This window comes from Netta rufina, assembly GCF_964035555.1.
Source record: "Netta rufina genome assembly, chromosome: 11".
NCBI classification, from domain to species: Eukaryota; Metazoa; Chordata; class Aves; order Anseriformes; family Anatidae; genus Netta; species Netta rufina.
Genome location: NC_140134.1, coordinates 18,601,450 through 18,615,580, shown reverse-complemented (window position 1 = coordinate 18,615,580; position 14,131 = coordinate 18,601,450). Strand labels below are relative to the sequence as shown.

Genomic DNA, 14,131 nt, shown 5'->3' with positions numbered 1-14,131 from the left:
TATTTTAGGACAGGTGAATCTTCTGCACATGCTCTATCATGGATTTCCAAGGCAGTCTGGCATGTGTAGTGTTCCTGGTTTATATTTGACTAGGAGCACTTCCAAGAATCTCTGTTCATGCACTTGTTTGGATAAGGGCCCGTTGCATCACCTCAGTTAGCTTTTGCACTGCTTTCCCTCCTGCTCTGTTTTTATGCTCTTCTTTCTTAATTTGTCACGCTAGCAGGTAAATGGAGAGAAAGTGAATTTATCTTCTGAAACGCATTTTAAGTTGCTGCCATTTATCTAAAGCACCTACTTCATCCCCTTCAGTAAAATAATGATGTTGTTCATTAGTTCCTCTAACTGCTGATGGCTAAATGCACTGTAGTCAGATGGCTCTATTTTTTCCCTCTTATCAGCCACTTCTGAAAGTCAAACATTGGTAATAATCCTTCTTTTTTTTTTTTTTTTAATACTCTTAATTCTGCTGATGTTTTTAAATAACGTATCTCTAGATGAATGAGCCTCATTTTTTCATGTCCAGGCAAATGTACTGTTGGGCACTTCAGGTTCTGTCAACATTTTTTCCCCATTTTTTTTCATTATTCTGAAATGTTTAAAATAGTTCTTCCATTCCCTTCCTCTTTTTGAATGGATTACATTGTTTCCAGGTGTTGTCTGAATTTTGGCAGTTAAATAATTGAATATTGGTAGGTTTAAAGTAATTATGTAACTGTTGGTAACAGGTTGGGTATATAACACTTTAAGAAAATACTGGAGTCGGCCATTAGCTCTTCTTGTGCAAGTGGTACTTCTCAGTTCGTGCCCTGCTGTAACTGAGGTGCCGCAACTCTACTTGTTCCTGAGGTCTATTCCTGTAACTGTTCTTCACAAACCTTGCCATTGAAAAGCAGGCCAGATGTTGACATAGAACTTGAGGTTCTTGTTTTAAATTCAGCCTTGCCACAAGTCAGTTTTGATTTCAGAGCATTTTGAGAGTCAGACTTGTATGTGCTAACCATCTAACAACAAGGCTGCAAAAGACATTCAGTGAGTAACAAAATACATACGATGCTGGCGCCTGGGAAATAGTTGCCACATGACAAACCTGTACATCTAGTTCAACAATTGCACTAATGAAGCTTTAAATTTCCATCTGCCTCTCTAGGTAGATGGAAAATTCCCTGCCCTCAATGAAATCCATGTTAATCAGTTAAAGTTTACAGGCAGGAGGAGGTCAGCACCCTGAAAGGTAGAAACTCAAAATTCTGGTAGTGTAGATGTGCTATGTGTTATGAATGTGGTCCCTACATCTAGAGAAAGCTACTTGAAGCTCTAAGATGAGTCTGATCAACAACCATACTCCTTCAGTATAACTAAACTCTATGAAACAAGCAGACTTTTCCTCAGAGTGAGGCGTGTGTGTATCTCTGAGAGATAGGGATTTTCATAACCTCCTTGCTTTCCCTGCCACAGGCAAGGCAGATTACTGTAACCTTGCTTTAACATAAATACATAGTTATGTCTTAGAAGGAAAAGAAGCAGGAAACAAAATCCTACCTCCTTCAAAATACTTCTCTCAAAGAAAAAACACAGTGAAAACCCAGCAAACAAACCTGAGTCCCTACCCATAATAGCACTGCAGTGAACCTTCTCCTTCCCTTGGGAGGAGAGTATGAGAGAACAAACAACACCAGGGAAAGTCTAGCCTGTTTAAATTCCGAGTGGGAGGTGTGCAGCCATTATGCTTATGAGTATGTTATAAGAACTGGTGTAGAACAGGCTGGTATATTTTCTGCATTGTATAATGGTTGCGCACCAGGAGACTCCCAAACTTGTGGTGGCAATTCACGGTTTTGCTGTCTTCGCAAAACGATTGGCAGACCCTCAGGTCACACATACCGAAAGTAAACTGGGTCCTGCTCGCTTACCGAGCGGTCTGCGGATGCTTAAAAATGTTGTGTGTTTGCAACCTTCGAAACTGCTGTCTGGTGGCTGGTCTTTATAGTATTACCAACAACAGATGGCAAATGGCTCTGCTGATGTAATTCTTGCTAGTGTTTCATTCCTGTGAAGTTCCACAGTCTCAAAATCTCAGAAAGTGCCTCCATATTTTTTCTGTGTAATGATTTCAAGCCAAACTAAATAAAAACATCTTATATTATTCAAATTCCCATGGTGTCATGTGACATTTTTGTAATGATTGCCTTGCAGCAGTTTCAGATAAGTGCACGTTTGGTAGCAATTTAAGGCCTGTGTCCTTTAAGTAATGCTTATTAGTACGCAACAGATGCCGTTTAGAAACATTATGCCTTTTAATAGGCTCTGCTTTTAGACTACATGTTCTCATTCCAGGCAGGCTGTGGATCAGGCAGGCTTTGAGGTATGCTGTCGTTTATGCAAAGCCTAAGTCAATTTTCTGCTCTGAAGTCAGGCCATGTGTTTTTCCTTGTTTCCTCCATTCTGGTCATAGCTGTCTTGCTGTGTTTTTTCCCCCTAGTCATATCTTTGGCTGATCGTCAAGCCCTTACAATCAAAACCTTTTGCATTTTTAACCACCAGCAGTGGTTTCTTTTGTCCTTACAGAAGAGTTTGTGTAAACTGAATTTAAACAATCTCAGCTTTACTGTGAAGAGCACAGAGGTAGCCCTTTATTGCCAGTCTGTCCTTCTGCTTCTTCCTCCTCCCAAAATGAAAAAAAGAAAAAAGAAAAAAGAGAGAAGAGAGGAAAAAAAAAAAAAAAAAGGAAAAGCAGAAGCAGAGCCTTGCTGATTTTGGAGCACCTTCAAAGACACGTAGAATAGCTGACACAATGGCACAGAGAAACAAGAGAGATGTTTACATGTTTTCTCCACTACGTACAGCTGTTTATTTTTTGCCTTAGCAAGAAGTTCCAAGACAGGCTTGTGATAGCTAGTGAAGGTGATGTATTAATTTGCAGCTGCATAATAAATTTAGCAATGTGTAAATTGTTATGGAAAAGAGGGATTTTTGTTTTGTTTTGTTTCCTTTTTTTGCTCAAATTAATTGCTTTATTTTGAGATTAGTCTGGCTGTACAAATTGGCCTTGCAAGCAATTTGGGGAGGCTGCTAAGCTATCTTAGGTAGACTTATGCACTCTACTGGTGGGAGCAGTAGATATTTCAGATGCAAAACATTTGCAACTTAAATTATGGGGGATCTGAGATTGGTAACACTGGAAATCGAGCTAGTTGTCTTGTATTGTCATTGCTGCATCATTTGCCTGGGGAATGTCCTTTCTGATAGCAAATGATGGCTTTCAGGAACCTTCAGGATGCTGCACGTATTTGTGCAGTTTGCATGAGATGAAGATAGGGGTTGTGCGTAGCCCTTGTGGCCTTCAGTTCCCTGCACATGCTTTGAATGATGGTAGTAACAAGGAAATGTATTTAATGTGCTGCTCAAATGTTAGTCCTGGTGCCAGTTTTTGAGGGTGGGTGTTTTAGTAATCACTTCAAATGCTCCTTGGTCTTAAAACACGAGTATTTTCTGAAACTGGCCAAACTGGCAGTCTGTCTGGCTTGTCCCCATGGGATGAAATCGTCTTCATGTCAGTCCATTTTCCAACTCAGTTGTCATTTCCTACCATTTCACTACTCCTTGTTTGCCACTATGGGAGACATTGTCTTCCCCTTTTCCCTTATGTTACGGGATGACTTTTAGCCAATTTGTGTCCTCCTTTCTACCGTTCATCTTTGTAAAGGCTTGAATTAATTACATCACATTTGAACTTGTTATTCCTAAAAGCTCTGCTGCTGTTTACTGAACCTTTACTGTAGTTTTTCTTTCTAGTCAGCCTCTTTGAACGATGAAGGTACTTCAGTGATACATCTCAGTGTCATTTGGGGCCTCCCATTCCTTCTTTGCTTAGATTTTTGAGAGTCAGACTCAAATTTGAGGTCATGCTGGGAAATAGGAGTTTCTGCTGGCATAGCTATTTTGGCTATGGGTCTGATGAAGTGAGATGTAGCACGGACAGAGTTGTGCTGGAAAAAGCCCCTGATGTGGATGCAGTTGTTTTGGAGAAGTTCATTTTGGCCTGTATATTCCATTTTGTTTAGGCATAGACAAATAATCGTTAGACAATTCAAAGATCTTTCTTACATATGCAAGGAAATCCTTACTACTGTTACCTCCCCTGTCTTCAGTAGCTGAAATTAGTTATATTAAGAACCTAGCTGAGATGTTCACAGATTCAGACCTAAGAGCAGCAATACCTTGGAGTCAATGAAATTTCCTTGATGAAAGCCTGGTGTGAACTGGAACCTTCCAGCCTGCATGGATTATGGTCCTGAAGGTTGCTTCTCTTCAGGACTGTATCTTCCCTGAGTTGTTCTCCCTACCTCTTTCTAGCATCTATGCTCTGTGAAGAAGAGAGTTACATGTGCAGGAGGTCGAATTCCTGATATGTCATAGTTACAGCTGGTAGCATTTCCATGTTTTCACAGTACGCTACGGTATTTATTTATGAAGTCTGTTTCTGGGCTGTAATATCTCAGCTTTTCTCAGTTACATTAGGTTAGAGCTTTGTGCAAAACATGCCAGCCCAGATGTGCAGCTTGTGTATAATGTGGCAGGGGGAGCCTGTTTACACAGATGTATTTCAATTTATCTGTACTATGAGCTGGGTGCGGCTTTATTTTTTATTTTTTTTAGGTGTAACACTGCTGAACATCCATCTGAAGGAAAATACACGCAGTTGAAACCTGTTTGTAGCACAGGACCACTGCAGGTTTGGGTTGATTAATGCCATTATGTGATCCCTTCAATGTACACTTGCTTTCCTAGATTTGAAAACATTTTAAATAACGTGGTTTCATCCGGGCGCTTTTCCAAAATGAGCTAAGTAATTAAATCAATTATTTAATTCCATTGTCTATTTTTTTTTTCCATTTCATAAGTTGCAGAATTTGCAATAACGACATGTAAAGCTACATCTGAACTCGTATTTAAACTGTTTGGTTTCTTAATTGGGGATGGGATTAGGATTATTTCCCTTCACTTCTGCCTTAATTTATTGATTCCACAGCAGAAAATTATCTGCAGTCAGAAACTTATATTTAGTTTGTCTCTTGAGACCTTTTTCACCATTTGAATTATGATAGAATTACATTTAAAACATAAATGGCATTTTTGGCTCAAGGCTTAGAGCGATGCTGATGCCAACGCATTTTTTTCATCCTTTACCTTCCAAGAGTGATTGCTCTGTTAGTAATGGTGAAAAGTAATGCAGTGGGGCAGAACATTGTTTTCATTAATGATGTACAGCGTGTGGTTAAGGGCTGCCTTGCCAGGTTGGACAGATATCACACCGCAGCCTTTGCCCATAGCTTCACTGCCACCACACATTGTTACGGTGCTGAAGTTTCACTTACACTCCAGCTCGGGCTTTTTGACATGAAGTTGCTCAATTAAATTCAGGATATGAGAGTTAGGTTCTGCGTGTACTCCCGGGAACATGCCAAAGACCTCTTCCTTCCTTTGAAAGGTTAAACAAATATGGTTGTCTAATGATAACCACATGCACAGAGCTGTTCAAGCCCCTTGGAAGGAAGGGAGAAGTTGGTGTTAAGCGCTGCCGTTTAACGCAGAGCTCCCGCTCCTGTGCGAGGGTAATGGAAAGTACTTCTGTTACGTGTACTCAATTTACGGGAGCAAAAAATGTTATCTTCAGATCTGAGACGCTGTCGTGGGTTTGCTGCCGTAGTGTGGCAGCGACAGGCCACGGGAGAACAGAGAACGATTTATGCTACATGATTTCTTTGTCTTTTCATGTTGTGACTTCAGAGGGACTGATATGAAAAACGTCACGCCCTTTTGAAGTGGTAGATAAGGCGTACACTTAAGTGATAACAACCCAGACAGAAGATAAAGTGATTTGTTGGGGGCCACAAAAACACACCTGTGGTAAGAATAAATCTTAGTTGCCTGGTTTAATTACAAGAACATTCCCTCCTAAATATTGATTTGATATGCAGACTTTTTGCGTTGGTGTACGTATGTTTGTTACATATTGCGAAGTGGTTTTTGATTACAAAAAAAAAGTGGAAAATAGTTCTTGGACAGCAAAAACCCATGATACCATCAGGAACACTTAAAACCTGCTGAAGTTTTTTTTTCTTTTTTTTTTTTTCTTTTTTTTTTTTTTTAAATTGTGAAATATATTGGCATGCAAATAAAGCCAATAAATAAATGAAACCAGTGCTGCTATTCCAAGCACAACAAACGGCAAAATTGAATAAAAACTAATGAGACTTAGAAGTTAGAACTGCTCGGTTATTTTTGTCTGTTACCATTAATAATCCCATCTGAGTATTTTTCATTCTTTCATGTATAAACGCAATGCACATTTGCACAACCACATACACTAAGATGCACGATCCAGGTACTGATCATGCGGTGACTGATAGCTCTTCTGTAAACACCCACTTAATGGATGCGTGTACTGTCATTCCCTCTGTTTGTAGAACATGAAAAAGTAGTTGTAGGATAAATGATTAATTCACTTCAAACACAACACTCTTTTAACGCTTCATCTACAGTGAGGTTGATGTATTTCACTTCACAAATCCAGCTGCATCCTAAATGCTCTTATGAATTTCTGAAATCCTCTCTTCAACAACTAACACTTTCTTGGAAGTATCGGCACACCTTAACGGATCTTTGCCAACTCGGTGGTGTGTCAGGTCCCAAATGTCTGCGTCACCAACGTGTTGGCTTAGGGACCCAGTCCTGATAAGCTACGTATGAACGCAGGAACAGAAAATTCTTAGCTACTAAAGCAAGTATCTCTTGTTTAATAAATTGCATATTGGGTTCTTGATCAATGGGACAAAGTAAATTGGCAGTGCACACTAATTTGAAATCTAAATGAGTATTTAAAGCATTTTAATGAAGAGATGGAGTTGATTGTGCCGAGTTGTAACTGATTTGTTAGATAGTGAGAAAACGGTAAAACTAATCCATAGGTACTGAAGTGACTAGTCAAAAAGAGCTCGAGGAAAGTGATAGTGATTTAAACTGCTGTAGCATCCCGTGCATGTTAGCCTGCAGTTATCTATACTCTAGTTAAGTTATTTCTATTATGATGTAGGGTTTAGCTGCAGAGGATGTCGAAGAATTGTCAAAAAGAATCAGTCGAGGCATTTCATTTACCTTCGGGCATTCCTGCACTCTGCAGTCTCACTTGTGGAATTTCACATCCAAGTGTGTGCACCATGTGTTTTCTGTTGTATCGAGAATACATTCTTTTACCCATGGAAAAATATTTCCTGCTTACTTCAAGTTATCAAATGACATTCTTGCTGAGTCTGTAACGATGGGGTCTGTCTCTAGTCCACAAAAATCAATTTCTAGCTCAAGATAGAGTATTGCCTTCTGTTTTGTGCTTCCAGTTGTTATATATCTGCCTGCTGCAGGACGTCAGAATGCCAGTCAGATCTGTCTCGATTCACACGTATTGATCTTTTTGGATCCTAAGCAAACTGCTCTTTGTCTGACTTTTACCTTTACAAGAACAACATTTGTCCACTTCATGAAGCACCCATAAAATCCAGCTCTCTGTTCTGGAGGAAATCAGAGGTGGATTACAATTGGGGTTAGACAAAAATTGAGTTTAAGGATCAGGGCTGGAACGGGGGCCTTGGTTTGTGCTGATCAGCAGAGGAGTGTGGTGGTGTAGGCTGAGTGAGGTGCCTCTCAGTGCTGTGAGTGTCCCCTAAGGATGATGGAGCACAGGCAGTGCCTGGCTGCGTGTATAGCTGCAGCTTTTCCTTTCAGGTACCAGATTCTTAGCAGAAATTGATGGCACAGCACCAGAGTGAGCAGATGCACTTACACGTAGTAGCTTGAGTACGCGGCCCAGCCTGCTCCATGGAAACAAACGAGAGCAGAAGCAGAATTACCACGTTAGTTTGTGCTTTAAAATCCATTTTGTATGCTTGAGATGGAAACATGGCCATCAGATTTCTATTTCAATTAATTCATTTATCTCTGGATGAGTCTTTTTTTTCCAGTGGAGCTGTGCACACTTCCTCCTCTTTCCCTGGACACTGGAGCTCCCGAAAACCCCAGATTTGGACCTGTCTGTTGGAAACCCGTCCTCACACCACTGTTGCACCGGTCCATGTGATGCACTCACCCTCTTCACCAGCATTGGCTATGTACGATGGCAGCCTCCACAGTATGAATGCCTGGAAGCCCTGTAACGCAGTAGGCCTCCCGTTCTACATTTACTCTGCTCCTGGTTCAGGGCCCTCGCTCTGTGGCTGCAGCAGGAGGCCCCTTTTTTATGACTCACCCCTGCTGCCCCCCTCCGCTCCCCTGCTCCTTCCCTGCCCAGACGTAACCCTTTGTGCTCGGGGCTGTTTCTCCCTAGCTGTCAGGCTGCTACAATGGGCTCTTTTGTTGTCGCTACCTAAGATCAGATTCATATGAAATCCTCTAATTCAAATTGGGGTAAAGGGCTGTCTTCGGCAAATTGCAAGTCTGGGATCCCTGGATGCTGGTAGGGGCCTCAGACCGAAGCACTCGCAGGAGAATAGCTGCTTTCCTTTTAAAGCAAAGTTAAATTATTTTGCAATTGATTTTGGAACCTTTGTAATGTCCTGCTAGCCAGCAATAATTACTGCTGTAGTCAAATGCCTAATAATTATAGTTATGGTTAGACTTTGTCACTTTTTTTGTTTGTTTTTATAGACAAAATGCATGTGAAAGGGGCATACATGGAAGAGGCAATATAGCTTCTTTGCTTTGTACTGCGGAAAGCTTCAGTTAACATAAACTGAAGCTACCTCCGTGATCTTTCTCCTGCCCTGGCAGTTGAGCAGCCCTAGTGGTTGTGCACAGGTGTGCAGGTTTTGGGACATGTTCACAAAACCCAGCCTTAGCACAACTGACTTCTTGAGGGCACTCCAAGGCACCAAAAGTTAGACACCTGCTCCACATTGTCCTGAAGGATCCCCCCATATTTATCGAAGTTGGAACAGATTTGTTTAATTCATGACCCTTTATAGGAACACGTGCTTCTAACATAGCATTTTCAGAATATTACACAGGAAAGACAAGTTAAATGAAAGTCTAAAAGCAATTTTTAGAGAAAAAATTAATCTGTGGAAAGCTGTATTAAGGCAGTGTTGATCATAAGTTTTCTCTAATGCCTCATTATTTAATTTGTGACAATATTTTATTGTTCAAATGGATTTCTATTACTTTAGAATACCAGTAGATTAGGTACCAGTCTATTAGGTTAGTGTAAATTTGAAGGTGCTGGTTGTTTTGTTCAGTGAGGAGACAGCTTTAACGTGCTTATTAAGTTGCTTTGGCCTAGCAGTGGCAGGATATAGCCTCGTAAGCAGCATCTCATGAATGTTATTTATCAGCATGATCAATATTTTTCTTTGTGCTAAACTTAAGTCTTATATGTTGCTCTTTTGTTAAAAAAAAAAAATCCTAGGAAGTTTACTTCAGTAAATTACGTAAGTTTTAAATAATAATGTTTAATTTCTGCCTTATTTCTTCCTTCCCTTATATGGCTTCTTTGCTTGGTGGTGTTACCCAGCATGGTGGGGAAGGTCGCTGCAGAAAAAAACAGCTGCTAGTGCTAAATACTGGCTGGGATTTTGTGAAGTGACTCAACTTGCCGGTGTTGCAATGCTTCTTTCTCCCATCTTGTGACAGCAGAGTAGCTTCTGTTCAGCAGTCTGACTGCAGAGCTTTGCTATCAAGCCTTATCAGGATGTAAGCTGATTGCCTGCAAAGGGCAGGGAAACAGTGTTTAAAGTATTTTTAGCTGCGCTGGGTCATGGTGCATTATCAGTTGTAGTTTCTTACTTTTTGGTAAGGAATCGGTTACTGAGCAGTGCTGGGGCAGAACGGCGGGGCAGTGGATGAAGTCTCCCCTGGTACTGCACGTCCCGTGCTCCTGTTTTTACATGGAAAGGTGTAGTTTTCAGTATTGTACTTTCATGATCCATAGTTTCTGAATCTCGATATAAATAGCTCCTACAGTGGCCCTCAGAAGACTGTTGTCTCAGCCATTTACTTTGCACTTAGTATCAGATTAGTTATTTCACATTAAACTTGGGTCACAGGAACTGCCATGTGAAAGCAAACCTTTATTAAAAATGGAGGATTTAGAGCTAAGACTCAAACTATAGCTGTGTGGTAGAAGATCTTGTCCTCAGTTTGGGCCTTATAAGAGTTGCAGGCATGGCTTGTTGATTGAAATGATCTTAAATTGCAAATATTTCCTTTCTGTGGCAGGCAACCTGCAGAATACTGTTTTGACTGCTAACCCATTGCCTCTAATGTTCTTCAGCTGGTGATGAACGACCAATCAGTCTGATTTCTTGTATCAGAAAGAGGATGCTTGGCTTCTCCTGGAATTTGCATTTACGTAGCAGGCATCAGATGTATGTAATTTTTATTTGCATGCAATTAACAAATACCTTGCATGAATCCTACAGTATTGAGGCACGTGGATTGAAAGTTATGTTGCATAAAAGGTTGTAGTTGTTATTTTGGGAGCCCTTCTGTGGGTAAATATTTTGGTATTTTTTGACATTACTCAATTGTTGTAAAATTGCCTGATTGAAATGGCAGAAAAAAAAAGAGAGGGGGAGATAACTAACAATATACTACAGATCACGAACAGTCACATAAAGGGGCAGCCTTCCAAGAAACTGTGGAAGCTTTGGAATTCTGTTCCTGTTGTATTTGTGGACAGTACTAAAATTCAGGCTGTGCTTTGAAGAATTTTCTTCTTATAGCTTTAAAGCGATTTACTTACACCTAGAGAAATTTAAAACTCTGCTTGTTGAATTCAGACGAGGCAAATGTGATTTGATGCTGTCACGGTTGTACTTTGTAAAATTGCATGTCAAGAGGTAGATAGCAAATAGATAGAATTTTACCAGACTTCTTGTTTCAGACTACGATTACAAAAGGCTCCAATGGGAATGGTGAGGGCCCATTTACAAAAATCAACTGCTGAGAAAACTGTGGTTTTAACATTCGTATTTATTAGCTCACTTTAAAACTAAAAAAAAAAATCATGTGTTTTATTTTAACTGCAGGTTGCCTTTACTTGGTAGATACAGTAGTGGGAGATCCAGAGGCTCTGCAAGCAGATGCTGAGAAATATTATGAAAAACTCTTGAAGCAGTCATCATCCACTCGTGATGTTTTTTCTATCCCTGGAAGAGAAAAGGTAATAGCCTGATATTTTTTATTCTACAAGTAGGGTACTTGCAAACTAGCTTGTTGGTTGTGTTCATGATGTGTCTGTGAATAGGGGTAAACTGGTATGGCCAGATTACAAATCTCTTAAAATCAGCAAATTCTGCATTATTTCAAACAGTTTGTGTGCTGCGAATTAGAGATAAGCTTAAACTCCGAGTCCTAAAACCCTCCAAGTGTGGGTGAGGGTTTCAAGTACTTAGCTGAACTTTACACTTTGACCTGCCTCCTCACAGGGCTGAATCAAAAGTGAATTTGGTAGAGGTTTGTATCAGGGCTCTGCTCTGTATTCTGCCTCTAATATGCAGTTTACACAGGTGTTGTTGTATAGTCTATTTTCTATTTTCATCCTTTCTAATAATTATATTGATAGTGTTGAATATGGGTTCTCCCAGTTCAGATCAGCTGTAACTGACAGATGGTATAAATGCTGCAGGTGCTAGTGCTTTAAAAGATTCCATTCCCAAGGCACCTGAAGAATGGACTGGGGATGAGGGAATTGGCCTGTTAAAAATTCTGACTTCAGTTAATGTGAGAAACCTTCCATGCTGGGCATTTTCTAGATGATAAAAGGTGTACTGGACTACCTGGTTTTGTACCATCAAAACAGTAAGTGTGTTAGTTGAAATAAGTGGTTGGGATATGGTGGCTTTTCCACAGTTTAGGAAAATAGTATGTAGTAGATTCCAGAAAAATGCTATTTCAGGTGGGCAGCTACATCTTTGAGCAGGGAATGTAACTAGCTTTAAATATTCTTTTAATGCCCTCTAGTGGACCATGTAGGGTTAAATACAAACAAACCCCAAAATTCAAAGAGAACCCAGCTGAGGGCTTCTCTGTCCTTAGCTCAGCCTTTCATGCCTGGTTATACTTTTAGGAGCTTATTTGCTCTTCCATTAGAAAGGAGGGTAAGATAACATCCTAGGCAGTGCTGTATATATTTCTGCACTAATTAGACACAGTGAGATCAGTTAAAGGAGGACTTCTGGCTTTTGATTCAGAACTGTCTTGATTCTGTGGCTTGTCATCAGACCTTAAATATGTCACATGACTGATTTGAGTCTCATAGCAACACATTTCTCTTTGCATTCATTTAATTCAGGTCTAATCTGATCTGCAGTCAGACAGCTAGTCAAGGGCATAAGTAATGGTAATGTTCATGCTGTATTGTTTTTCCCTTATACTCTATAATAAATATTTCAATGAATGCTGATATTTTGTAATTAAAAATGAATTAAATGTAATACAGTTAAGCCCCCATTCCCAGAGAACATCAGAGCTAACAATCTCTGCTGTGTACCTACAACCTGAAGGATGAGGATTTCTGTGGTTGAATAATTGGCTGTAGTTACTAGCTTTTTTTTCTTTTTTTTTTTTTTCCTTCCCCTCTCTGTGTGCATCTGAACTAAAGCAGGTTTCAAGTGGCAGGACAAGCAACCATGCATAATTAGTGTCTGTCAGCCCACTTGCTCAGGTCACAGAACTTCTTTTTGGTATGTCATGGTCTTTGGTCAAGCATTCAGTGCAAAAATAACAAGGATTATTGCAAGTCAGGAAGGAAGCACGTTGGCAGAGTTCAAAAAGAGAAAGCTATGCTTGGCTCATCCTGATGTTATTAGCACCCGTGAAAGTGCACATTACCTTACAAAACAAAATAACAATCATAGCAGTATTGGAAATAGTACTGGCCTTTTCATTATAGAAATGCTCCCGGTTGCCATAATGATACCCGTGCTGTTGTTGTATTTGTAGCATGCAAAGAAAGGCTGAATCCCCTGAACATGCTGAGATTTCAGAGAGCTCATGAATACAGATTTCAGGCAGTTCTCAGTTACTTCCAGGAGTCCAGTGTTTGCACAGATGATCCCAGGATTCTGCCACTGACAAACTAGTGAACACTGGTTTCAGCTTAACGTTGTTATCTCGAGTAATCATATTCATACTACTTCTTCCATGCACCAAGAAATATTAAATGTATCACATGACTGATTTGAGTTTCATAGCAAACTGACAAATGGGTGCAATTAGAGAGAGAGGCACACCCACACATACACAATGGACCACATTTTTGAAAGTACAGTACATACTGTGCTAAATTATGCACGCTCTTTGCCTGTACCTAAACTTCCATGGGAGCATTTGCAATATTCATATGGAAATCGTCATCTCTATGCATATAGAGCTGCTTGAGCATAGTAATTTGGTGTTTATGTGTCACATCATTTAGAAGTTTAGTCTAAGAATGAAAGGTTGAGAGCTGCATTTTGATTTGAGCTTTCCCCGCAACATAACCACCTTGTGCCAATTATCTCCCCTCCCTGTGCCTCACAGATAAACTGCCCAGGCACTGCCCTAGTGCTTTGATACTCCCTATGCCCTGAGGCTTAATTCATTGTTTGCAAAACACCACAAGTGCTCAGCTGGACAATGCTGAGAGAAGTGCAAGTTATATTTGTTTTCATTTGATACAAATGTGTCTGGTCTTTCATAACACCATTTGTCCGCATGTAGCAGAGTTCAAAGCCATGTTAGGTACTAATTGTAGTGAGTCAGTATGACGGCCTTCACTAACTTTAGCTGATTTCTTTTAAATTGCTTACTGATAATATTAGGTGTGTATCATTTAGTGGCTTAGTTCAGGATTGAGAGGATGTCGTGCTAAGCATATACCATGCATGTTAGTAAAACATACCATAAATGCATCTAATACTTGAAGTACTTCTTGCCGGCTTTGCAGTACAAACAGCTACAGGGCTTGTTTATTTTTTAGGTTAAACTTGAAGATTCCTGTGTGTGTTTTGTCCGTCTCTACCGAAATAATCCTACTTGCAAAATGTTGCTGTTAACTGATCCACAGGATAAAGAGACAGGTTAGAATTGGTCAAAATAT

General features: G+C 40.1%; 1 protein-coding gene across 1 annotated transcript in view; it reads left to right on the top strand.

The window, feature by feature from the left end:
• The window catches only part of LOC311213379 (protein FAM169B-like), a gene marked incomplete at both ends in the record, with an annotated part of 38,562 nt that overhangs the window by 1,156 nt on the left and 23,275 nt on the right, over window positions 1-14,131 (top strand). The window contains 2 exon segments of the mRNA XM_084293336.1: window positions 11,079-11,212; window positions 14,012-14,111. Coding sequence (XP_084149462.1) covers window positions 11,079-11,212; window positions 14,012-14,111 — 234 coding nt within the window.